This window comes from Apis cerana, linkage group LG11, assembly GCF_029169275.1.
Source record: "Apis cerana isolate GH-2021 linkage group LG11, AcerK_1.0, whole genome shotgun sequence".
In the NCBI taxonomy this organism is placed as follows: domain Eukaryota; kingdom Metazoa; phylum Arthropoda; class Insecta; order Hymenoptera; family Apidae; genus Apis; species Apis cerana.
In genome coordinates, this window is record NC_083862.1 from 15,087,225 (window position 1) to 15,113,603 (window position 26,379).

General features: G+C 45.4%; 1 protein-coding gene across 16 annotated transcripts in view; it reads right to left on the bottom strand.

Moving 5' to 3' along the window:
* LOC107995801 (uncharacterized) overlaps window positions 1-26,379 on the bottom strand; it is a 36,445-nt gene that overhangs the window by 6,877 nt on the left and 3,189 nt on the right. For 3 of the 16 annotated variants that reach the window (XM_062082390.1, XM_062082400.1, XM_062082393.1), the window contains 7 exons: window positions 22,338-22,395; window positions 22,078-22,159; window positions 21,029-21,114; window positions 20,400-20,562; window positions 19,719-19,909; window positions 1,211-3,863; window positions 491-664 (listed from right to left, as the gene is read on the bottom strand). In XM_062082390.1, coding sequence (XP_061938374.1) covers window positions 491-664; window positions 1,211-3,863; window positions 19,719-19,909; window positions 20,400-20,562; window positions 21,029-21,114; window positions 22,078-22,159; window positions 22,338-22,395 — 3,407 coding nt within the window. Of the gene's footprint in view, window positions 1-490; window positions 665-1,210; window positions 3,864-6,084; window positions 9,042-11,476; window positions 11,599-19,718; window positions 19,910-20,399; window positions 20,563-21,028; window positions 21,115-22,077; window positions 22,160-22,337; window positions 22,399-22,608; window positions 24,871-26,379 lie in introns of those variants that run through there. The other 13 variants (XM_062082389.1, XM_062082392.1, XM_062082391.1 and 10 more) reach the window with 11 other exon arrangements.

Sequence of the window (26,379 nt, forward strand, 5' to 3'; positions counted from 1 at the left end):
CAATTATCGCCAATTTGCCACGTTTTTATCGTTACTCGTTTAATAAATCGCGAAATCTTTGCTTTTGATAAACGTTGCTTTTCCATCGATTATTTGCGCGATTATCTCGATTCTTTTCGCATGTCTATCGAAATGATTCTCTTCGCCAACCTTTTCATCGTTTCGATACTCGTTTAATATAAATTTTTATCGGATACGATTTCAATTCGATCGAATCTTCGGTAAACGCGGTCGTTCTCTTATCAACAGAGAAAACGTCGAATCGAAAGAACCAACTATTCTGCAACGTTCTTATCGCTAATTTCACCGATTGAATTATTCACCGATTTCGAATATCGCGCGTTGAGGTATTCATGAAGCGGATACGAGGATGTAACCGCGATATATATATATATATTCGTGCCGAAAGAAGACGAAGAGAGAGAAAGGGAGATGTATGAAAGAAAAATGAAAAGAAGAGAAAGAAAAAAAAAGAAGAAAAGGCTCGTACCTGGTATTTTCTGATGGAATGCAGTTGTTGTTGCGTAGGCTCGGCATTCGCGTTATCGGTGCTCTCCACGTTATTGTTCTGCGTGGACAAACGTAGGTTATCTTTCGGCGGTCTGGCAGGTGCCCTCTTTTGATCTCTCGGGGGGATGGCAGGTTTCACCCCGTTCAGACCGGTCTAAAAATCCGTTTCAAAGGGAGGAAAAAAAACAGAAGCTCGCATTAAAGCAACCCCAAGGTACGTACACAGGGCGCCGCGATCGCGACTATCCCCCTCCCTTCCCCAAAAAGAAAGAAAGAAAGAAGGAAAGAAAGAAAGAAAATTTTTTCTCCTCCTGTTTCTGATCGTTTTTTTCTCGACTCGATTTTTTCGAAGGAACACCGTATTCCTTTCTCGGCCACGTGGAAGCGAAGAGCAACGATCGAGGGAAAACGCGAGATTATTGCAATAACAGAGGAGGAAGAAAAACACATGCAATAACGAGCACGTGCACGTGTATACGTATTACCTTTCCTCCTACGTAAGAGACGGTCGCTGGATCTATTTCTTTCTAGCTGGGCATGCTCGACAAAAATTCCAAGCTCTCTACTACGCATGCATTTCACCTCTTGCTGAATTTTTCCCCCGATTCAACCATCCACCAGAACAAGATTCGCAAGAGCTTCGTGTGATCATCGTCCTTGCGAAAGAAGAAAGCGAAAGGGCAGAAGCGAAAGAATTTACCTGATTTACCTCGGCAAGCTGATGATGACGATCGTAGCGATGGCGCGAGGCGTACGTACGTATTATCCTCCTTCTTCCCCGATCCTGCGACTCCTCTTCTCTCCTTCCCTCTGAGTTTTCCCACGAGTTCGACCGCGAGATCAAACTCGTCCCGGCGAATTCGAACCCGTGACTCGAGCCACCAAGCTCGAGCAAGGAGATCGCTTTGGAACGCCCGTGATACTCGAGCGACAGCCTCGAGTTAGTCCTGTTTTGCGCATGCGCGAGAGACAACTCGCGCAACGAATTGCGACAATTCTCGTCCGTTTCTCGACTTCTGTTTCCTCTTCCTCCTCGTCCTTCTCTTCCTCGAGTCGATCGTTTATTCGCCGCGAGAAGGAAGGAGAGCTTCCCCCCCTCCGCATCCTCGGCGTTCGAAAAACGGACAACGGTGCAAGAGTCGGTGTCGTCGAGGCAGGGAGAGGAGTGGACCGACCACGAATCGTATTCCTCCTCCTCCTCCTCCTCGTCCCCCTCCCCGTCCATCATTTTCGAACGGTTAGAGCAAGAGCGATTAGTGGCGCGAGGCGTGGTTGCGTGCGAAAGCGTGCAGCGCGATGAGGGGTGATGCGTGGCGATGAGAGTGCAAAGGAAGCGTTGGAAAAGCATACTCTTCACTTTCTTACTTCTTACCTTGTTCGAGGAGGGGTCGAGTACAGGCGATCCCGGTACGAGATCCGTAACAGGCTTGCCACCGAGTTGAAACCTATTACTACGGTCGTACTTCGCGCAAACGATACCCGCCCCCCCTTCGTCCCCGTTCATCTTATTATTATTATTATTGTTATTATTGTTGTTATTATTACCACCACCACCACCACCACCATCACCACCACCACCACTACCACCGTCGCGTTTCGGGTGTCGTGACAGTGACGCGTTCTTGTTCCCGTTCTTGTTCGGCGGGGGATAGACGGGGTGGCGTTTGGCGACGGGGACGAAGTCGGGGGGGCAGTCGACGGCCACCTCGCGATAGGCTTTGCCGCCGACCACCAGGAAGCTACCACGGTCCACGTGCTCGAGATCGACGGTGGACGTGTCGCTCCTCAGGGTCGAGTAGCCGCTCGAGATTTGTTGATGCCTCTTCTTCTTGGGCCGCTGCTGTTGTTGCTGTTGCTGCTGGTGCTGCCGCCTCGAGGACGAGGAGAGGCTGCTGCCCGACTCGATCCCGGCGAGGTCGTCGCTCGAGCCCGCGCGTATCAGCGACTCCTCCGCTTCCACGCCTCTCCCCCCCTTCTGTTTCGACCGATGGTGATGATGGTGGTGGTGGTGGTGATGGTGATGGTGCTGGTGATGATGGTGGTGACCACCGCTCGACGATTGTTGTTGCTGCTTCTTGCCAACCGTCGATTTGCTCGTCGAAACGATCGACGGACAGCTCGTTTCCGACTTTAGTTTCTCCTGCTTGCCGCGAGAGGGAGTCGAGAGAGAAGCAACAACGTCTTGCTCGCTAGCACGTGGGATTCTCGGGATGGTGGGGCATTGCTCGGCGTCGATCAGTCGAGTCAGGTCGGACACCTCGTCCGATCTCATCAAAAATCCTTGGAGCTCCTGAAGATCGGCCAAACCGTAGGCGGGGTTGTCGAACGAGGTGGTGGTGTTGGTGTTGGTGTTGGTGTTGGTGTTGGTGTTGTTACTGGCGGCGGTGGTGGCCGTGGCCCTCTGGTAGAGTGGCGCCACCTTGATCTCCGGGACGACGGGTCCCCGGCAAGGGGAGCCGAGATCTATCCGCCTTGCGTCGTAGGTGGGCGAGCCTTTGCCACGTGTCTTCGCGTGTCTCAGCACCAGGCTGGTGTCGAGGGGGGCGGTGCTGTCCGATCTGCCGGAGGAGCTTCTCGGGCTGGCCGAGTCGTCGCTACAAGTCTTCAACATGGTCGGATAATCCTCCTTCGCGAACGGATAGTCCTCCTCTACGTCGAGATCGACGCTCGACTCCTTCTGCCCTTCCGTTGTCCCTGTATTCTCCTCCTCTTCCTCTTCCTCTTCCTCCTCGTTCACTCCCTCGTCCTCCTCTTGATCCTCCTCCTCCTCGTCCCCGAAATCTTTGAAAGGAGGGTTAAAATCGGTAGTTGTGTCGTACCTGTCCACCTCCTTGACGATTCTCCCCTCCTCGTCCTCGAGGCGGTTCTCGATCTTCAGCTCGATCTTGAGCATCGGCGGCTGACCGTTCCGGATGGCCTCGCCGTTCGGATCGATTCTAGCGCGGTTGTCTAGGTTGCTGATGCGTGGAGGAGGCGGCGGCGGCGGCGGAGGCGGAGGCGGCGGCGGCGGCGATTTTTTAAGGGTGTCGTTTTTAAGGTTTAGGGAGAGGTCGAGGTCGCTAGCGCTACGGGGAGGAGAACGAAGAAGCTCGTTCCTGAAATCGGACGAGCGGCTGTTTACCTTGTTGGGATAGGCCTTTTGAAGAAGGGTGTCGGGCACGTCGACTGGTAGCTCCCGGTGAGGCCCTAGCCCGCCAGGGGCCCACATCTCATCGGGGCCCAACCCTTCCTGCCCCTTCTTCGAGCTGGTGTTGTTGTTCTCCTGCACTTGCTGTTGCTGTTGTTGCTGCTGTTGCTGCTGCTGCTGCTGCGAGTGTGTGTCCGTCAAGCCACTGCCGCTACGCCTTCGGGACCTGGAGACAATGGAAGAAGAAACTGTCACTTCTTCTCTTCCCTCTTTGCCGCCCCTTGGTTGACACGAATTCGTCATATAACGTATTATGCGTATTAAATTTGTTTGTTTCTTCTTTTCTTTAATTTCGAATTCGTTTCGACCAATGGAAAAAGGTGTGTTTCATCGAGGTGAAAAGAAAGGAGATTAAAAATACGTTTTTGGAATATATATGATATATATATATATAGGGATTATATCAGGGATAACCGTATATTTAGCAAAAATTATTTTAGAAAAATAATACTTGATGCTACGCAAGCGAATTACTGGGAAAAACGATACACGGGTTACTATATTTGACTACGCGAAAGAGAGAAGATATATTAATTATTAGAGACTGCCGTCCTCTTCGAATTCTTTCGTTCCTTGTTTGACTGATTGAAAGAAAAAAGAAGGGGATGTTATAAAAAGATGATAACTTGGACTCGGTGTCCAAGAAAGAATCGCTACGTAAAAATTTACGCGACACTGGCTTCCTTCCTCTGACGAAGGGGTTTTCCTTTTCACATTTCACCCCTTGATATACTTGGTAATTACAAAGTGCAATTTACCCGCGCGATCCTTTCGACTCGTTGACATTTAAAACGCGGGACGGAAATGCTCGCCTCGATGGAAAATTTATCGGATCCGAAAGGAAAACGAGAGATTAAAAAATGGCCGTGGTATACTTTCGCTTCGATATCGTTAATATCTTTAACTTTCGTTCTTCCGTAAAATGAAATATAAAATTACAAGAGTAGATAAAATTCGATCGAATTCCATCGAGTTCCCAACCTTCTGGACAGTCGAGGAGTAATTGGAAAAATTTCTCGGTCATCGGGCGAAAAAAAGTCAATTTCCGTGAAATGAGAAAAATTGGGAAGAAAGGAGAAGCAGGTTTCGAAAGCGAGTTTAGAAAACTCGCAAGAATTCGTTCTCCTGCGGCCTGGCATTCGCACGTCGGTTATTACCGGTCGAATGAGAGCAGCGAATGAATAACGCGTTAGAAATTTCAACCGAATATCGAGCTGAAATTATTCGATCGTTGCAATCGTGACTTTCGCGTGGTTTCGAACGCATGGAATTCCTCGGTTAATATTAAAACGTTGCCAGAACTTTTGCTAATAATCGTTAAAGGATAATTTATCTTATAACGACTAACCGTTTGTTTTGAAAAATATCGAGCGCGATATTCTCAACGCTTTGTAGACGAAAGGTCGTCCAGGACGAATTCGTGGAATGAATACAATTTTTTTCCACCGCGTGGATCCAGTTACAAAGAGAGGGGAGCGAAGAACAAGAGGCGCGACAGGCATTGCGCCCGTACCCTAAGTGGCGGCCACGTGAATTCCACGAGTGGGTATAGCCGAAGAGAGCCGAGACAATGGCCGAGTTCGGGACAAAAGCGACGGAAAACGCGCACGCGATACGCGCTTGTAAACGAGTTCACGTGCTTTCTCTGTACTTCTTTTCAAACATGGATCCACGTTTTCTCGAATATTCCCTCCGATTTCTTCTTCTCGTTCGAGCAGACGGTAGGCGGAGAGAGAGAAAGAGAGAAAGAAATTTTCCGATTATTCGTCATCGTGGCGATCATTACGTGGTCGATCAAGGACGATGGAGCAAGGGACAACGATGGAAGAGTATTCGATCCGGTAGACGGAACGACAAAAAGATAAAACGTATCGAGTGACACACGGTTGGTATGCGGGGAACGTGTACATATACGTGCAATCTATCTACGTGGCGGCTACTCAGCGATGGGAAACTCGACCAGCTCTTTCTCTCTCTTCGGTTAAAGCAGGAAAACGCTGATATCTAGGCTAGCCGGTGGCTGCTTTTATATATAAATAGGGATTATGTTGTTAAAAAGGGAACACACAATAATATTCGTGTCGATTCAACGGGGCACTTCCGGGGAACGACTCAGACGATTCTTTTTCCAAAAATAATTAATTTATCGGAAAAAAGGATTGTTTTTTTTTTTTTAATAAAGAATAAAAGTGGATCTGTTTTCCCTTTAAAATTAAAAAATAAGGAATATACGTAAAGCAAAGTTTATCCGCATCGTACGAAAATTCGAAGAAAGCAATGGAGCTCGTTTCGGAGAATGGAGACGAGGAGGCTTTTATCCCAGCTAGAAATACGTTCCACGAAGTACCCCGTCGTCGTTCGAGAGAGATTGAAAAGCTGGGACAGACCTAATCGCGTTGCGCCTCTTCAGCACTCGAACTCTCTTCGGTTGTCTTCTTCTTCTAAGGAATTCGCTAAAACCGTCCCATCTTGCTCTACGATTCCGCTCCGACACTTCCGATCTAACAGCGTCTATTGACAAGCTAGACGACTCCATTTATATTTAAGAGCCGATCGAGCAAAAGCCAAATTGCAAGAATTCCACAGGGAGCCTGAACCGTACCTGGCGAAGTTGGAACGGCCAGGTAACGCTTTAGCCCGTTAGAGGACGAGGCTTTTCCGACCGATTATGCAACTCTCTCCGTGTCTGGGCGAGTACGAGAAATTCCGAGAAACCGAGACAATGTTAACCGAGTTTTGAAAACTCTTAGAATTATGGTCAATATTTCGTGGATACCGTTACTCGTTAACGACCGCTTTGGCAAATACCTCATACTCGTATTTTCACAGTAATGATCCACGCTGCGAACGGGCATTATCGTGTAACAATATTTTACGATATTAGTTTTGGATAAAATGCACTTATTGGATTTGTGCACGTGTCCGAATGACGTTCGAAATGATCGTGGACACGTGGAGTAGCAGAATGCCTCACAGGCATGCCTTTTTAACTTCCGGTAAACGGTAACGTCCGTGGAAGGAGAGAGGGAAGGGGAAAGGAAGGATTCTCAGGAGGCAAAAACGGCAAAGCCTCGGCTTTCCTCGAATCGATTTCCATACAAAGAACTCTACGATCCGTCGTAGGGAGCAAAATCGCTTCAAAAACGCTCACAGTCGTGAGCGCGTTTCGTTAAAAGCGGCAACTCGCATTGCCGTAACGTCGAAATAAGAAAAGGCGCGTGTACGTGTGTACGTGTGTGTGTATATATGTGTGTATATATGTCGTGTATGCGCATACGACGATAGCTGCGTAGAAGAGAGTGGAGAGAAAGACAACGCGCGAACGTCGGTGGTTGGAACACCTACCAGTGTAGCGTTTTCAGGATTCTCATGGCGTGGCTTCTCGACAATTCGTCCTTCGTTCAAACCTCATGGACGGACGAGCAGCTCTCGCAGCTAGCGCTCGGTGTGCGACCAACCAACGAACGAGCTAAGAATCTCAATCGCTCGCTATATCTCCATTTTCCTCTCCCTCTATCTCCTCTTCCCTCATCCCTCCACTCTCATCTCCTCTTCTTCTTCTTCTTCTTCTTCTTCCTCCTCTTCTTCTTGTTCTTCTCCTACGCGATCCTTCCTCCTGTATCACCTTCCTGTTCCCGCCCTTTCGTACATTCCCACCGCCCTCGGATCGCACCACACGCACAAATATTCCACCTCGTAGATCGGTTTCCCTGCTCCCCTCCACATCGACCCACACCGACCACTTTTCCTCCGGTCACGCACCGTACTACACGCAACCGACGATCCGCGGAAAGATCTGCGACTCACACTCGTATATACGCGCGATCGAGGAACGAGAAGTTCGTCCACTTCGAAGGAATGGATGGATCGCGTTCGTATCACTGGACGGACGCTGCCGCGTCCATTCTCCCTCTTGAGTTTAACGGGAGAAACGAGGGAATGGAAGAAGAAGAAACAGGCGAAGAAAGAGAGAAGGAGAGGAAAGAAGCGCGAGAAGCGCAGACTCGATGCTGGCCTGCCAAGGTGTATGCACCTTTCGAAGGCTGCGAGGAACGAGGAAAGAGAAGAAGAAGGAAGAGGAGGAAGAGGAGAAGGAGGAGAAGGAGGAGGAGGAGTGCACTATATCGTACGGAGAACGCTCGTACCGGTTTTGGCCCGCCGTTGGACAGGTATTCCCGACTCCGTTAACCGCCTTAATTGCGCCCTGCTCATATCACCCGAGGGAGAAAACCGAAACGCTTTTCGTTTTACCCTCTCCTCTCTCCTACGTGTTCCCTCCCTTCGATCGAACAACTCTCGATCGGCACGCGGTGCAAAAGATCGCCAGTCGCGTCTCGAGATCCTCTCCGCTTTCACCGAACACGCCTCCTCTTTTCTCTTTCTCCTTTTCGCGACCAACAAAAGTGGTCGCTTTATATTCCAACAATTTTCTCTTCGCGCTTCGTGTATCTTCGATGATCGAGAATCGATGACGGAGGAAGAGGAGGAGGAGTCAACAACCACCACCACCACCACCACCACTACCACTACTTCTCACTGTCTCGAAGTGTTGCACTACGAAATGATTTCCTTTCGAACTAAACTCTCTCTCTCTCTCTACCCGCTCTCTACACTTTTTTTTTTCGCACTTTCCAGCTTCCAAATTAATAGAATCGGTCGATCGGTGGTGTAACGTAAGCAACGTAGAAACGGTACAAAAGCGTAGAAGAACGCACGAGGAACGCTGGCATCCCTCCAGCTTCGAACTGACGTGAGTTTGTTGGCTTCGCTTTACTCCGACCGAGGCAAGCCGGTGTCCCCTTCTCTCGATCTTTCTTTCCTTTTCCCCCCCACTCCACCCCCTCTCTCTGTTTCTCGTACCCTCTTCCTCATTTGTAGCGTTTCTCTTCTTCTCTTTCCTTCCCCGCCTCCCTTTGACCACTTTACCTGTCCCTCAACGTCACCTCTCTTTCCCGCTCACCGCGCCTTTGGTCACCACCACTTTTCAGCTGCGCGTTCTCCTACCTTACCTCCCTCCAAGGGAACTGCCTCTTTCATACCCCTCCAACGGTCCTCCTCCACGCTTCGTTCGCTCTCTTTCCTCTACTTGATGCTCGACCATTCCTTTCTCTCTCTCTCTCTATTCTTTCTTCTTTCCACACTCTTGTCCACTTCTTCTTCTTCTTCTTCTTCTTCTTCCTCCTCCTCTACTTCGTCTTTCTACCCTTTCTCTCTTTGTTCGTCCCACGAAATTCCGGCTTGCTCGTCTTTTGTTTTTTCCAACGTTCCCTTTTTGCCCTGATTCGCGTGGCAATGTAGAGAGAGATTTTTAAGCACGAACCCTTCGGATCGAAATCGGATCCAACTCTTCTTCGGATCTTCTTCTCTCTCCAGGCAGAACACGTCATCGCGATAATTTTTTGCAACCCGATTATCCATATAGATAAATTTTATTTCCTATAGAATTCCCTTTTCCTTCCCACCTTACCTTCGAACTTCCAAACTCGCGTCTTCTTCGCGGATGCCCATCTCTCTCTCTCTCTCTCTCTCTCCTTCTCCCTCTCCCTCCCTTCCTTCCCAACCGTCCATGTTCTCCCTCTCTCTCTCTTTCCCGCGCAGTGTCGTCGCTCCTGCGTTCCGAAGATCACGTAGCCTAGCATTGAAGTCTCTCGGTCCTCTCCGCGCCGGACCATCAGAAACCGATCTTCCTTCTCAAGCATTTTCTCTCCTCCTCGATTATTCTCCACGCTTCTCTCTACCCATTATTCATCCCCAATAATTCGGTTCCTAAGGAACTCGAGAGGAGAAGGAAGGAAAATTTCCAACGCTCGAGCAGCTTATTCATTCTCCTACGAGCGTGAAGTCGAATATAGCGTGTTCACGGGTAACACGAAGGAATTTTAATACGCTATATTTCGTAAATCGACGAATCGAATTAAGAATAGAATCGATGTCGTTTCTCGACGCGAGAAAAAAAAAAATTCTCGCAAAGTGTGAGAAAGCGTGGTTGTAAAAGGGAAGAAGCGTTCGATCGTCGCGGATTTCGAAGACAAAGGTGCATTGTCGAAGCGAAGGCTCGCTGCGACAAATGCCAGGCCTCCTCTCCATTCATTCGAGAGCCTCATTTGCGGTAACAAAAGCAACTCGTTTCCTCTTTTTTTTTTTTTACCCGAATCCGGCATCACCGGAACTCTCGTTTTTTTTCTTTTTTCTTTTTTCGGTTTTGAACAAGCGATTGGCTCGCGTTTCATTTATTCTCGCTCGTCGCAACGAGATTCGTACACTCTTCGAATCGACAAACTCGAGGGAGTAGAAGAAGAATTTTTGGAGGAAAAGTTTTTAAAATAATCAGAGGCAACCGGTGACAATTTGTCCTCCTTATCTACCCAAGATATCGCGCGTTTACTCTCAGAAGAAAATTGAAACGCGATACAATACGTAACTGTGGAAAACAACCGAGAGAGCACAATGCCAGATTCTTGCATACGTTTAAAATTAATATCGATTCGAGATTAAATAAATTTGGCGAGGTCCGTTCCTGATTTAAATCCACTTTTTCTCTTTCTCAAAAATATTTCGCGACAGAAGACGTTTACTTATTTTTTTCCGTAAAGGAAAATTAAATCGTTGCAATTTATCAACGTATCAGATTTCAAGTTCATCCCACAATTGCGCGTTTCCCTTCTCACGCGATCGTTTCGCAATTCGATTTAATTCGCGCGCGGAATGGGGACGTCCGTTCGAAATTCACGTAACGCGCGGAAAACGGGGCGGGGAGACGTTAATGAAAATCGATCGTTTCGCCCGGTAATGAGCGGTTACGTAAACAGATGCGAGAGACGAAGCGGTTGCATAATCTTCTGGCTGATAATATCGGACCGAGAGGACGCCACTGAGTTGAAAACAAAATTATAAGTCCAAGAGGGGATACAAAACGGAGGGAGGAAAATAATGGGAGTGGAATATTTTGAAAAAAAATTTGAGGAACGTTAGCAATAAATAGTGCGGCGCCATTGGCGTCGGGAGAATTGTTTGCGCTCGTAAATGGTTTTAGGAAAAAGCCTATTCTCCGACCGAGGTCTAATAGCTGAAACGATCCAAAACACATGGCCCGTTGCTCCGCGGCACGAAAGAGAGCTGTATCGAGGCGGGCGCCGATGGAGAAAGTCATACGTATACCCGTGGAAAATCGGTGAATTTCGAGCGGGTATCGTGTAACACGTGCACGCAAAGGCGGGGGATTTTTATTTCATAAAAGAAGCGACCGCGAGTAGAAACCAGATTCCTCCTTCTTCGAGGCCGAGGAAAGGAATAATTCCTGGCTGCCGAGGGAAAGGAAGGAAGGAAGGAAGGAAGGAAAAAAGAAAGAAGATTTAATAATTTTTCCATTCCGCACGAAAGCGAATGAACGGCACAAAGGCAATCGAATTCTCCCCTCCCCGTCGTTGAAAATGGTTTCTCAGGAGAAAAAAGGAGAGCAAGTTTTCCCTGCTGTAGAAGCTATCTCGATGACGAAAGAGCAAAGGACGCTTCATCGATCATAGATAACCACCGGCCTCCTCGTTCTTTACAGGTGAATTCCAGTCGAGATAGCGCGCCGCCGATTCACGCGAACTCGAAGAAAACTTCCGCGCGCACTTTCGATCCGTGAATTCTCCGAAAACCTGTCTTCCTACGTGCATCGTGCAGATACCGAGAGAACTCGCTCGTGATTGGGAAGAAAATTGAAAACGAGCATTCTTTATACGCTCCTTTCCCCCCTCTTTTCGATTTATAAACTTTCTTTTCTTTTCTCATTACCTGCAAAAAACAGTGAAAATTCCTAGCCTGTGCGCGACGCACACCCAACAAGGTCTGCAAGAGTCGCAACGGATCCAGCCGATCATCGTTGACAGAGAGAAGACAAAATCCAGCCCTCCTCCCTAAAAAAAAAATCGGGGGGGCAGAAGGTGAACGAACCGAGTGAAACACCGAGTGGAGGCAAAGCTGTTGGACGCGACACACGGGCCGCGTTTAGCGCGAGAACTGGTGGTCTGGAATGCGTTTTATCGGTCGCGGCACCTGATATCGAAAACTTATCTCCTCTCCTTCTGCGCGAGTACATAGCCAATCCTATCTCACCGAGTCGAGCTCGTTAAATGTCTCTCGAAAGAGAGAGAAAGAGAAAGAGAGAGAGAGAGAACCGTGGTAGATTTCGCCACCCGATATTTCGTTATTTTTAACGCCTCGTGTATCCTCGTTATCGATTCCGTGAAAAATGAAAAGCTAGCGCGATTTTCATTTTTCATCACACCTCGTGTCCGCCTATTGAAAAATGACTCGACCGAATAGTCTTTTTCTTTCCGCCAGTTATGGGCAAAATTTAATAGTCGAATAAACTTACTTCGATAATTTTCGTTGGATACATGGAATAAACGCGGAGCGATAAACGGCTTATTAAACGAATTAATGTTATTCGTTTTAACTGGTGCTCACTGGTGGAAAGAAACGCCTATTTTCACACGTATTTTTGTTTCTATCATCGTATTACGATAATACAGTATTATTTATTATAATATTTCAGTTTCGAGTCATGCACGATTATCATACGTAACTTAATAAGTGAAAATAATTTTTACGATTTTGAACGTTCAAATTATAGCTGTTTTGCTATTACGTAGCGCGTGGTTGTCAACAAAGCGTCTGAAATGGGAATAGGCGGTCCTAGCGAAGGACCCCTCTTGCCCCTGTGCCGTCCCGCGAAACTTTTTTTCCAGCAGTCGAACAGTCGTGCCTCGACCGAACAGCCTCTTTTCCCACCAGTGATGAACAAAATTATTTCGATAATTTCAATCGTGAAATAAAATGTATAAGTGTCAAACGAATTAACGTTATTCGTTATTTTAATTATAGTTACTTTTGGATTAATGCCCAACTTTGTGTTTTCTAGTCGTACGTAAACACGCCGAATTCTCCACTCATTGATCGAGCGCTGTTTACGTGGACGCACGTGGCCAATCGAACGGTCTCGGTTCGGAAGGGCTTGCAACCGTGCAACGCACACCTGATGATCAATCGTGCACGCGATAGACTCGACCCCTCTATGAGTCAGTCGAGTGAGAAAAACGATCGATCTTGTTTTTTTCGATGGAAAAAATGAAACGAGCCTCGAAACGAAAAGATAAAAGCGAAATTTACTTTACCACGCGGCGTGACTTCCGATTGATAAATATTATCTAACTCGCATCGTTTTCAATTCGTTCTTCGAGTTTCGAAGAGAGGAATAGGGAAAAGCGTTCGAAAGTTCTCGCTTTCATCGAAGAACGAGAGTGAATTCGGTTGGGTAGGGGACGATAGGCTTCCGCTTGTCAGGTGCGCTATTCGAAACGCAGGTGGATCCTAACCCTAAAGCCCTTTCCACACAGTTCTCCCGCTTTTTCGCCCGCTTTTATCCATCTCGATTATTCCTCGAATTTCTTCGAGATTCGCTCCCGTTATGTAGAGAATCGAACGACGTCCTTTTTAATTTTTCGACGAAAATTGGATTACGTTGAAGCGTAGAAGATGAAATGGAAAAGTGTGGGACAGACTTAAGGGACTTTACGTTTCACGGTCGAAAATTCGGTAGGGGGGAAGGGGAGGGGGAAAAGGGAAAGGAGGAGCAGTTTTGGCTAGGGGAGAACATCACAATGACATCGGTGCACGAGTAAACAGTGGGCAGGTAAAAACGAGGATGACGGTCGGCTTTTCTCGTAACGATTCCATTGAAGGAGGCTACGGTGCGATGAACGCCGCCATAATGGGTAATGGGCTCGCAGTGAATCACCTCGCAGTGACGTTTCGTCTCGCATTTCAGATGCTACGATACGCGCGCTTCTAATTGTCGAGCGAATTTGCGTTGTTTGTTCGACCATACGTTTTCATTCCTAAATGATTTTTCGATATATAGAAACTCGAATTTTCAAACGTAATTAAACAGAGGAAAAAGAAAAGAATTACGTTGCCTCTCGTTTCGATGTGAGTTTTTAACGCGTCATCGTGTTGAATCAACCTAACTTAAAATCTTTATAATACGAAAATAAATTGAATAAATTTTTCTTCGATTGATTTCGAATGAAGCTTAAATAAAAACTCACTTAACCACTCGCATTTGGTTTTCCCTTAATTTTTTTCTAATCTGAGCATCGATCTATAGACTAACCCAAATTCATGTTTCGAAGAAACATTTTTGTTAATAACTTTTTAACGAACGATGATCTTTACCAAATATTATTATCCTAATTATCATCGTTTCATTTCGGAAGTTTTATTTGCCTGGATTTTTAGACGGGGAAAAAGGAGGAAAAGGAGAAAAAAAGGAGGGGGGAATGGAAACGAGTACATTGACAGGATTAAGTAGGAAGGAATAATGAAGCGTGGAGGGAGATTGACAGGACGGGCCGTTAATCAAACCGATTAATCGAATGTCACGGATCGTGTCCATTCCACGAATCGGAAAACGGTACTTGAACGCTCCGGGCACGATAAATTTCCAATTTTCGGCCGTAATGAGCCACGACGACGACTTTTCCACTTGGGAAACGAATCATTTTATCGCCATTCTTTTCTTCTCTTACTCCGACGCTCTTCATTTTCTACACGATATTCGATCTAGTAATATTAATTTATTTTTCAGAAAAAAAAATACGCTTAAGCTCAAGTATGTATATATATATGCATATTTTCGAGACGAAGAAAAAGAAAAAGAAGGCTTAATAAGAGAGAGAGAATAAGAGGAAGAAAAAGTGGAGCGATTATCCCCGATGGATATATAATGAATAATCAATCGGGAATCTATTTAAAAAAAAGTCACCCGTCCCGTATCGCGATATTAATAAAACATTTTTTTTCACGGTCGATCGTGGAAAACAAGACTTTCCTCCTCTCCAACTCGAACGAATCTCGATTCTTCGAATCGAAGACGAGCCATCAGTCCCGACGGGAGGAGGGGGAATCCGTTTAAAGGAAAATAGGTCGAGCGCGTTCAAAGGCCTTCTCGCCTCTTTTTTTTTTTTTTCCCATTCGATTCGCGTCGATTCCACTCGCAACGAACTCGTAATCTCGGGACGGTCGGATGCCGCTCACGTTCGCGCAAGAGCCACTGACCTATTGTCAAGGTTCCAACGACCTGACGCCAATTGGAAAACTTGGTATTCCTCGGAAATGAATAATGACAAATTCGTGGAAAATTCGGCTCGATTTTTCTTGCATTTCTCGTTTCGAGAACAGAAGGGTGGGGATAGGAATTTACCGTGGCGAGCGACGGCGCGCGAGATGAGATTCTATCGAATTGGACGACGAGGAATGACGATTTCCGTCGTCTCAAGATCTTTCGAATCGGAGAGGGCGCAGTGGTCGTCAGTCCCTCGGGTAAGGAGGTATGTAAGTACGTGCCGCGACTATGCTGCGTAGAAGAATTCGACGTAGATCGATCCTTCGGATGCGTTTCAACGACGTAATATTCGTTCGATGTTTCGCCGGCCTTGCATGCTTCTCTCTCTCTCTCTCTTTCTATCGATTATCTTTAATCTAACGGCCTAGCAGTAAGCCAACCTAATTTGAGTTTATCTATTTTATTCATTATAAATACGAACACGTAAATACGCGTAAAAATAATTTAAATATATATTGGTGAAAATTTTTATTTTCCATAAACATTGATAGCGATCAGAGTGCAATCGTTCAACTATGGTCGGTTTTTAAAATTTTACTCGAACTGGAAAAAAATTTGCACCACTTTTAATATAAATTAAATATGCCTCGTTGTCAAATATTATCGGGCTCTTAAAATTCTTCGAAATAATTTTTTTACGTTCTAAAAGATAATATTTTCTATTATTCCTCCAAACTTTTTTAATTAAGTAATATTACACGGAATTATACGAGTTTATACGAGTTTATACGACGATATTGAATAATTTCATTACGACGGATTAAATTAAGCCTCCTTTCTCGTGCGATTAATTAACCGAAAATTAGCAACAACCACGTCCAAATCATCACGAACAATCGTCACATTTTATCGGAAAAATGTCGATAAACCAAAGTTACGTTCTTAATTTTAACCGGCTTAAATCAATTTAACTAATCCAATCGGTCCGACCAAAGTTTGAATGATCGATAAGAAACTTCTCCCCCTTCACCCTCAAAAGATTTCAATCGCCCAGCTGATCGAGCTTCCTCTCGACTATTCGATTAACCAACCTGTGGTGTCGAAACAGCAGAGGGGGAGCAGAAAACACACAATAACAGAGAGAGAGAGAGAGAGAGAGAGAGACCACACACACACACACACACACACACACACACACACACACACACACACACACACACACACACACACACACACACACACACACACACACACACACACACACACACACACACACACACACACACACACACACACACACACACACACACACACACACACACACACACACACACACACACACACACACACACACACACACACACACACACACACACACACACACACACACACACACACACACACACACACACACACACACACACACACACACACACACACACACACACACACACACACAGAGAGAGAGAGAGAGAGAGAGAGAGAGAGAGAGAGAGAGAGAGAGAGAGAGAGAGAGAGGACAAAATACGATATAATCAATATATATTTATATATGTAAATAATACTTGATTTATATAAGTCGTGAGAGAATATGACAAAATACGATACACATATATATGATACTTGATCTATTTAAGGATTTCTTTGTAGGTCGAGAAGAGGGAAGATCTATCGTTCGCGCGCAAGAATGGAGGAGGGTTGAGATCGTTTCTTGCCCCGCTCGATTGTTAATCGAGTTTTCGAAAGCTTGGGAGGAAGAAGGCCGGTTTCCAAGTTGGAGAGGAACGAAAGCGCCGCTTTAACGGTTCAAACCACTTTCCTAGAGACGAGACGAGACGAGACGAGAGAGTGCGGTGAACGAGCATCTCGAGATGCACTCGAGATGAGCGCCAGTAATGCATCGGCAATTTTTTCTCTCTCTTCCTCTCTTTTTCCTTCGGCCGAAATTATTAATTATACCGGCCGGCGAAAAGAGTTTCACTTATCGCGCCTAAATTACATTTCTTGTCTCTGCGGGTAACCGCAAAGTGAGTTTCTTTTTTTCATTGCTAATAAGCAATAAAACGGATAATCGCGAAATCTTGAAATTCGGGGCACGCCTGCGTTCGAGATCACCGCGAGATTCGCCAACAATTTCACGGATAACCTTGGAATCGGGAGGAAAGAAAAATGAGCGAGCACCGAATCATTCAATGACGAGCCTTGGCCTGGCAATCGTGCCAATGGCATATCGCGAGAAGAATTTTGAGATGATCCTCGTTACGAGAACGAGCATCCTTTTATCATCGCGATAATTTGGTTAAAATTCGACGTAAGAGAAAAAAAATTTGTATCAGATCGCATCGATCCGTTAACACTTTTACCCGAAACACTCTTCTTCGAATCACGAATAGTAGAAGTTGGAAGAAGAGGAGGTTAACCCGTGGATTAAAAATAACCGATTACTATTTATTAAAACGCTCGAATAATATTTGAACGATAAATCAACGATGCGAAAAAATCGATATAAATTAGCGCGCAAAATTTCTTTTCGAGTCTCGATTAAATCTAACAGCTTCGAGCTTTGATAATGTTAAGAAAATTGAGAAAACGTGGGACTTCAACTTTTATCCAAAATCACGGAATAATCCAAGTTTCGCGAACAGGAAGAAGAAGAAGAAGAAGGAGAAAACGAGGAATAAATCGTGGATTTATTCGTATTTCGCTGATCTTAGCGTTGAATAAAAGGCGGCGCGAATGACGCGCATAATGCGGCCGAGAGAACAATAGAAGAGTGCAAGTATGCGGCGTCGATTCGACGATGCCGTCATCCAAAGTTATCGCGCGCCACCGCCCTTATCCTCCCTCTTCTTCCTCGTATTCCTTTTCTTCTTCTCCTTTCTTCGCCCTCCCTCCCTCCCTTCCCCCTCCTCCTCTTCCGCGCGCGCTTCTTATTTCGAAAGAGGGATACGTGGTCGGAACAGGAAACGCCATGGGAGAGCGAGCAATCGGTATTCCATAGCTGTGTCGCCGAGAACCGGACCTAGCCTCTCTGCGGGATCCACCATTTCTAACAGCATCGAAAATTCCTTTTTTCTCCCCTTTCTTTGGAAATATTTTTTCCGAACCAAGTCGGAAGAATTTTTCTTTTTATCCGACTCGGAAGTAAAGAAACGAAAGTAAAGAATTATCATTGGACATTTTAAAGGAAGAAGTAATTTCGAAGAGAGGCTAATATGCTGGTGGCAACGCGATCGGGCCTGCGCGACGTCAAATGCAAATCCGCCTCGGTGCCGCGACGTGAAAAAATGTTATACGAGTCGGGACGAGTGGCGAGCGTGAACGTCTCGATATCGATTTCGTGAGCGCAAATCGATATCCGTGGCTCGGTTAACGGACACCGAATCGTACCACGAATCGAAGTCACGGGGTGCTTCGATCGCCGAGAAAGTCTTTCTTTTCATCCCAATTTCCATGATCGAATTATAAGCCATAAAGCAAAATATAAACGAACAATAGAATCAAACAGTCTATAAATGGGAATTTTCGGAACAGGAAGCATCGTTGCACGGAAGCGGTAGAGCTTTCAAAAAAAAAAATCGTATCCGTGGGGAGAAGAATCGCGAGAACCGGCGTCGTCAGAAAAAGAGGAGGGGGAGGGGAGAGAGAGAAAGAGGGGACGAAAGCACTCGCTATATCCATAGAAAAGTGGGCTGTGATGTCAATGGGCGCATTCATTCGCACCTGTAGTCTCTACCCTCGTCCATGAATAACTCCAAGGTGATTTTCCTAAGCCGGTCGAGAAAATCATCTCTTCGTTTACCTTCTCGTGCACGATCGTGTTAAAAATTCATTTGCATCCGAGATACTTCGCTACTTTTAATCAGTTTTATCGCGTTGAATCAAACTAGTTTGTTATATATTTATGCGCTACATATTTTATTTTGCGTAAGGAAAACTGGTTTCGGAACGAGAAGAGAGGGAAACGAGAATTCGAGAAACACGTATATACATACGTATTCGTTTGAAAAAGTCCAAGGTATCCGAGTAAAATATTTCAAAGGTAAATCCGTAGGAATGTAGGTTTAAAAATAGAAGTAAAGATTCCATGATGCAACCGTGAACAGGTTGGGAAACGCTGGGATAGAGCGAGCCGCTGCATCGCGAGGTCTGGAAAACGCATTGTTTAGGCTGCGTTTACTCTAGCGGTGGGTGTGTCACGAGCGTGAAATACCGGCCAAGTGACTACCGAGGAAGAGAGGGAGACGAGAGTTTGCTTTGCCTCGACCCATCTCGATCCGAACCGATACACTCCGCTTTCTATCAATTAATCGATACACTTTCAATGGACTATCGGATAACCGAGACGTTTCGATCAAAAGTTCGAAGAAACGTTCGTTTACGAGAATATTACCGATCGCCAAACTATATATATATACATGTGTGTATACATATCCGTTCGTATTTATCTGCTTTTTTCTTTTCTTTTTTTAAATTCTACGTCGATATCACGCGACTCGTTATTATCCTCGTTTGCGCTATAATTTGCGCAAAGTGGACGAGTAAAGATGAAAAAAAAAAAAAAAAAGAGTTCGAGTTCTGCCCTTTGCTGTATCTCTCGATAACGGAGATTTCTCGCACGAAGAACGTTCACCGCGACATCTAACAGTAACCTGCCGAGTTCTCACTGCATCGACGAGGCAACACAGCCGCGTAGGTGCAACTCGATACAAGCTGCAGGGAACTGCGACAGATTCTCGCGTTTTCTCGCCGATTTTGTCTCCTTTTTCGCGACTTTTAATAATAATAATAAAGGAAGAGGCGCAAACGCGAGCAACGCGTTCCGAATATCGGTGAAATTCGCGTTGGCTTGATTTTGAGGTTAGAACGAAGATGAAGGAATAGAAAAGAGACGATTTTGGTGTTACTCGCCTGCAAATGGGCTTGTTTCCGTCACGTTCATCCGGTGGACCCAGGAAATTGGCGTCGTTCACAGCCGAAGACGTGGATCCCCGCGGCGACCTTGGGCCGCCCTCCACTTCTCCGATCAGGACTTCTGTCTGACCATTTTGGAAAGGGCTGCTGGCACGTCGTTCCCCGACTCTTCCGCCTTGCACCGGTGTCTGGAAGAATGAATCACCGTCTCACCGAAAACTCACGCGTAATATTTCGCGAATCGAAGATTGCAACGTTTTCCGTTTCGTCGCAACGAAGGAGCGAGCATCGCGATTCACCGATGCTTAATTTTCAACGGTTAATCTTCGACTCTTCGCAACGTTCGGCTTGGCAATTAATTATGCAAGAACGAATGGAGGATGATAAATTATAATTCCGGGAAATGTTTACCTCACGGTTAACCAATAATCGCACGGACATAAGCGTTTACATAAGCGTCGTGAAGGAGAAATCATTTTTTTTTCTTACCTCTATAAAGTATAAAGATAGAAGCGTAACCACGAGAATCGGTTTCAAGGATATCGAAAACGATATAGATACTCCCTTTTTCATCTCGCGATCGACCTTCGTTCTCTCTCTCTCTCTCTCTGGGAAAAAATTAACTTTTTCCCTCGGACTATTTCTTCCCCCAGATCGCAAATTAGAAAGGATACTTACCAAAAGTTTCGTCTCCTCGGAAGAGCTCTGTTGTTGTTGTTGTTGTTGTTGTTTCTCTGTTTTTTCCTCCTTCGCTCCTCGAATTTCCTTCGCGTCTTTCCCTAACCCTTTAGGAATGCTACCGTTGCTGAGCTTGGTGGTAAAGACATTCGTGCTCGGCTCCCTGGAATAGAGAAAACACTGCGTTTAAATATTGCAGGAATCCACGAGACTGTCTAAGGTAAGTGGAAAAAAAAAAAAAAAAACGACGCGGTATGCGCAGTGGTATCGCGATGGGATATCAATCACGGCTATTTCTCGCGTCCGGTTCTCGTGTAATTGTACTTCCCATCGCGTGGCAACTTTTCGCGTTTTCACGTGATCGACGCACGGAACGATCGAAACGAATCGAATCGAATGGAAACCGTTAAACTTTCGTCCCGAATAAAGAGCGCCGTTGTTCGCGATTTCATCGAAAGATCGTTGGAAGCGATCGAGATTCGTCAAAAAAAAAAAAAAAAGAAACGTGGATGATACGCAAAGAGGAGGCGGGTTTGGAAAAACGCGTAAAAGGAAGAATAGAGCGGAATAACGATTGACGGGGGAATAAATAACGGAAGAGAAACGGGGAAGAACGAAATGCCACTTACTTGTCGGCAAGCGTCACGGTAATTTGGTTGCCCGTCACATTTTTGCCCGCGCTGTCCCCGCTCGTCGACGCGACTGCCTCGTTGATCTGCACACACACACACACATACCAGATACCAAACAATCAGCTGGCTTCGCCTCTACCGGACGACCGTTCTTTCTCCCGGAAACAAAGAGATTCCGACCATGTTTCCCGATCGATACCCTCTTTTTTCTCTCTCTCTCTCTCGCTCCCTCCCCTTCCTTCCTTCCTCCGTTTCAAGCTCCTCTCTCGATCGACACGAGACAAGAGAGATGAATCGAGGGAAGGAAAGATGAACGAAACATCGTGGCGATTATTTTTTTGAACCGCAACCTGTGGAATACACAGGTTATCCAAGGCCGCGCATGATCGTGGCAACCGTTCACTCGGCTCGTTTACTTTGCATTCCACATATTATAAGCGACCTCTCCGTGACGATTTCTCTGTCGATTCGTTCGCGCATCCTTCGAATAATACTACTCCCCGACTGGAACGCCACACCGATAGAACACGCGGATGGAATAGGAACTAATTGCTCGAATATTTATCTCGGCGTTGACCGTCTAATTGAACCAACTTCGATCGTATTGTTCGCTCGTCGTCGGCAGCGTACACTTCGATGTTTCCATCGCGATTATTACGTAAAACGAGGAGGTATCTTTCGGTGTGGTGAAAGGCCTGCACACAGTCTTCCTTCGAATTGCAAAGGGCATTCCCGTATAATTGCCAACTATCCCCGCATAATTGCTCGTTTTATTCGTTACCTAGCGGAAATATTCCTATTACCTCGTTGCAAATTTCACTCTTCCATATCTTTTCTTTCTACTTTTTCTTCTACTATCTCCCACATTCTTATCCTTTTTTTCACTTTCGTTGGAATCTCTCTTTTTCGGAATTTCTTGTCGCTATAACCTCTTTCTTATTCGATTCCAAAAGTCAAAAAAAAAAAAAAGAAAAAAACGTAGTTTTTTAATTAATATCAATCGTTACTTTATCGTTCAATACTTATTACCGTAGAAACCACTGTACCTGCTGGTGCAGAATCGCTTGGATATCCCGCGGTTGGATTCTCCAGTGAGATGCCAGCCGCTGCAATCGTTCCTTTGCACGCCTGCAACGAAAAATTCTCCGGATGAATCGCGTAAAATTAGAAGGTCGCGGAAAGTGCCAACATTCCGATCGCGTTGCAAGAATGCGTATATATATATATACATATATATTTGAACGTTAATCAAGGAATTTTTGTTTCGTTAGAAATTATTGATCGCTCTTCACAAATGTGTAATTACCTTTCGACGGCGATAACCCAAGCTTCTCGAACCCGACCAGCGTTGAACCCGTCCAGCTCTACTGTCAACAATTTCAAAAAGCGATTAGTCGCGAGAATAACCTTCCCTCCCTATTTTTTAATTCTACTTCCAATTTCTTTTTCGTTATTTTCTCCTACTGTAACACTTTTCTTTGTCTTAATCTTTGGAATCTAACTCATCCGTAATAAGTTAACGTCCACTAAGTGGACCCAATCCTTCCTTCCGCGGAATGACACGCAGAGTGCTATACCATTTTCGAAGACCGCCACCTCCTCGTCATCCGTCTCCTCCTCCTCCTCCTCCTCGTCTATGAACTTGATGGTGGACAAATCGAAATGCGTCGCTATATCCTCGTCCAGATGCTCGTCGCTCGCCGAGAATTCAATCGACTTTGGCCCATCCTCGACCACGGACTCGTCCACCACGAACTTTTGCCCGTCGATTCCCCTCGAGTTGGACGAGCATCCGCACAGGAATATTCTTCGAAACAATCTCGACATATTCTTCCAACTACTCTCCCTCCCTCTCTCTCTCTCTCACGAGTTAATTATCGTCGCTTCGAACATGATTCCTTGCTCGCCGATGCACTTGCCCAAATTTCCCCCCTCGACGAACGAAACGAACGAAATCGAGACGATGGAAAGCGGAGGCGACGGTTCTCGCGCGCGTGTCGCCGAAACCATAGAAAATAAACGCTCGACCGGGGCCGGGAATGGATGGCACCGCGAGCCTACGAACCAAGAGGTTTATATTTGGAACCGCGCACGGGCCGAGAGAGCGGGCCGGTAAAAATCGACGGGAGGAGCAGTGTCGCTTCGAGTCACGATTACACCCATCGGATTCACCCGACATTTCTCTCTCTCTCGCTCGATACTGAAAATTCTCGTATCTTTTCTCTTTTTCTGATCCTAATCGGACAGCGGAATTTCGAACTCGTCCACCCGGAAACAGAATTTTCATTATTTTCTCCGCGTGGCGTTTCACGAACTTTATAATGGAATTGCGGCTATTAAATTCGGCCACACAGCGAATTTTATCCTGGAAAAAGAGTTCCCTCTTTAAGCTTTCGATGATTAATTCATCTTCGAAATTCACTCTTTTTTCACCGTAAACGAAAATTATTAAAGTAAAAGAAAATAAAAGACCTCTCTGAAAATTCGAAATTTTTGTTCGAGGAGCGAATCGCCAATTGTTTGGTCGTGTATAAAGAGAGAGTCGAGGGACACTCGAGGAGAAGCGTTGTAGGAGGAAAGGGGAGGGGAGTTACGACTCGTTATCTCGAGTCAGGCAATAAAGTGGTGCGATTCGCGGTTGAAAATATCATATTGGCCAATACCGTGGCGGGAGAAAATTCGTAGCAATCCCTCACCCTTCTCCTCGTCCTCCTCCTCCTTCTTTTTTCCAGCTAGCTTTTGGCGCCAAGCCAAAACGTGCTTGAACGCCGCCACGAGTCGACGGATTCGGAGAAAGTGCGAACTCCCCCTTTTCCTGTCCCGGCAGACGATTTTTCAAGGGCGAGCCGCGTCATCTTTGGATCAGACAACAGCTTTGGATCGTTTTCCAACGATATATTACGAGGACAACATTTTTTCTGTATTTTTCGTCCGTCGTTCGAGTCGTTCTTTGTCCCCTTCCCTGAATAAACAATAAATCATCATCCGTGCTGTCATTCACACCTGTGTCTCTGGTAGATGTGGAAATTTCTTCTTTTCGTTTGTGGATGTATCGAGAGAAGTTTTGAGAAAAAAGAGGGAGAGAGAGAGAGAATCGAAGGAAGGGAAAATTCGTTGTGAATTCTTCCGCGTGCTCGAAGGTAGTAATAAAAAAAAAAAAAAAATCTGGGTCAAACAAGTCCCGCAAGCTCCGGTGAAATTTCTCGCTTCGTGTTAAACGCGCGAAATTCTTGGAGGAAAATTGGGAAATTTTCCTGCTTCGAATTAGTTGTGACACGCTTCGAAATCGCGCATGTTCGTTAAATAGGTTCAAAAAGAAATTTGTAATACGTTAAAATTTTCTCTCCAAAGATAAATCTTGCGGAAAATTACGGGGAGTCACGGTAGAACGTGCGCCGATTTCGTTGAATTCGGGTCGAGCTGAAACCGTGACGACAACACTTTTTTAACCGTAAGATAATCAAAAGAGTTCACCGGTTTCGTGATGTTTTTATTCATACCGAGATAAATAGTTTACACTTATTACCGATCGTGATCCAGTTTCTCTTATTTATTTAAATAGTCTTCTTCTGGCGATTGTGTATTTCTTATACTTTTTTGGGATAAAACTATTGATACAAAATAAAATAATAAGTACAAAACTATTACTTTCTGAATCCCTATAAAGATTAAAAAAAAAAAAGAAAAAGAAAAATGATAATAGTGATGATAAAATTTAGCGCGTGTTTATCTCTGAAAATTTGCAGCCACGTAAGCACAAACGCAGAGAGATGACTCGATGCTGGCACACGCGCGTGTCTCGCGTGAATGCAGCAAATGCTGAAACGGTGTACGGTACACGGGAGAAGCGGTAAGGTAAGATTTCGATAATACTTGATTCGTAATATACTTGACGCACGACCAGGCGAAAACCAGTTTTCTAACTGTACACGCTTTCGCATCGTCTCGCCATCTGTCTCATATTTTGTAATTGGACGGTAGAAGTCACTCATCGTACGCACTGCTATCGTGCTCGTAACCGTTCGCCGGACATCGATATTACATTTACGATTTTTAAAGAATCGAGATCGATAAACCATCTGTGCGGATAATAAAAATACGAGGATAGAATAACTTTCCTAGAATAACTAGATAGTTTAACCTATCTTCGGCTCAGAGCGGAAATAGGGCGTTAACTGTAGCGGAATTCTCCGAGAGGAGAAAATAATTGTCCGAGAATGCGTTTCACTAGAAATTCTTCCTACGAATCCGGAATATCGCGTGATTTTATTAAGGAGTCCGTCTATTATTACTTGACGCGAAACGTTCGAGCCACTCTTTCGCGCGGTTACGTGAAATTCCTGAAATCGTTGCATTCCTTCGGCACCAGTGTGGAACGCGACGTGTTCCTCTTCGTCACAGGGTGAAAGTAAAATTCGATTAACGACGACCGCTTTCAACTCTGCTACGAGGGCCAAATTCGATTCACACCGCGATAAGATCGAACCATTAGCACTGGAAAACGCGTATTCTAAATTACATCGCGCCGATATCTATTGTGAAGTAATTAGAAGAACGTTCCTATTTAACTTACCGAACGTTGATAACGAAAATCAATTTTCACCGTTATACTACTCGTATGTATAATTTAAATTATACATTTCGAAAAATTTTAAATTTCTTAATTCTATTCGTTCTTGTTAAATCGCATAAGTGGATTAACACGAGTGGTGCTTGATCTAAAAATATGGGAAAAAATTCGTACCACTTACGAAGATGATCCGATAATTAAACGAACGATGGCGCTAAACCGATATGCATATATATTTTTCGCCGATCTATTTTTTCCTTTCTCATCCCTCGCCGTCATACGTCATCACGATCGTACGTACACATTTCATGCATGCATAATTTACGTATCTCGTAGTTCACGATACTGTCCGCGAGAGCTCGTGCCCCGTCTTCCACCTACGGTACCTATCCTTTCTTTTCCTACTTCCTCTCTCCAGACCGTTCGCAACGCCATCCAGTAATTGTCCCGTGCTCGCCGTGCGTGTAACTCTTCCTTGTTTTCTACGGAACTATTCACTCGAACTCGAGTGCCAATCGGTAAATGGGAAACCCTCGAATTTACAGCTCGCTACGGCTCGATTAACCGTTCTCCAACAATTTTCTATTTTTCCATCGCATCGTCATCGTATATATTATCAAAGAGAAACAAACAACTCAGGTTAGGAAAGGTTAACGCACCGAATAACGGATGTACGTTACGTCGTCAGCCATTCGTTTCCGTGTCGCGTTGAAATATTTCTACAATTTACCGATCGAATTCCAAAATATTTCATCTGGAAGTATATAAAAAGATCGTC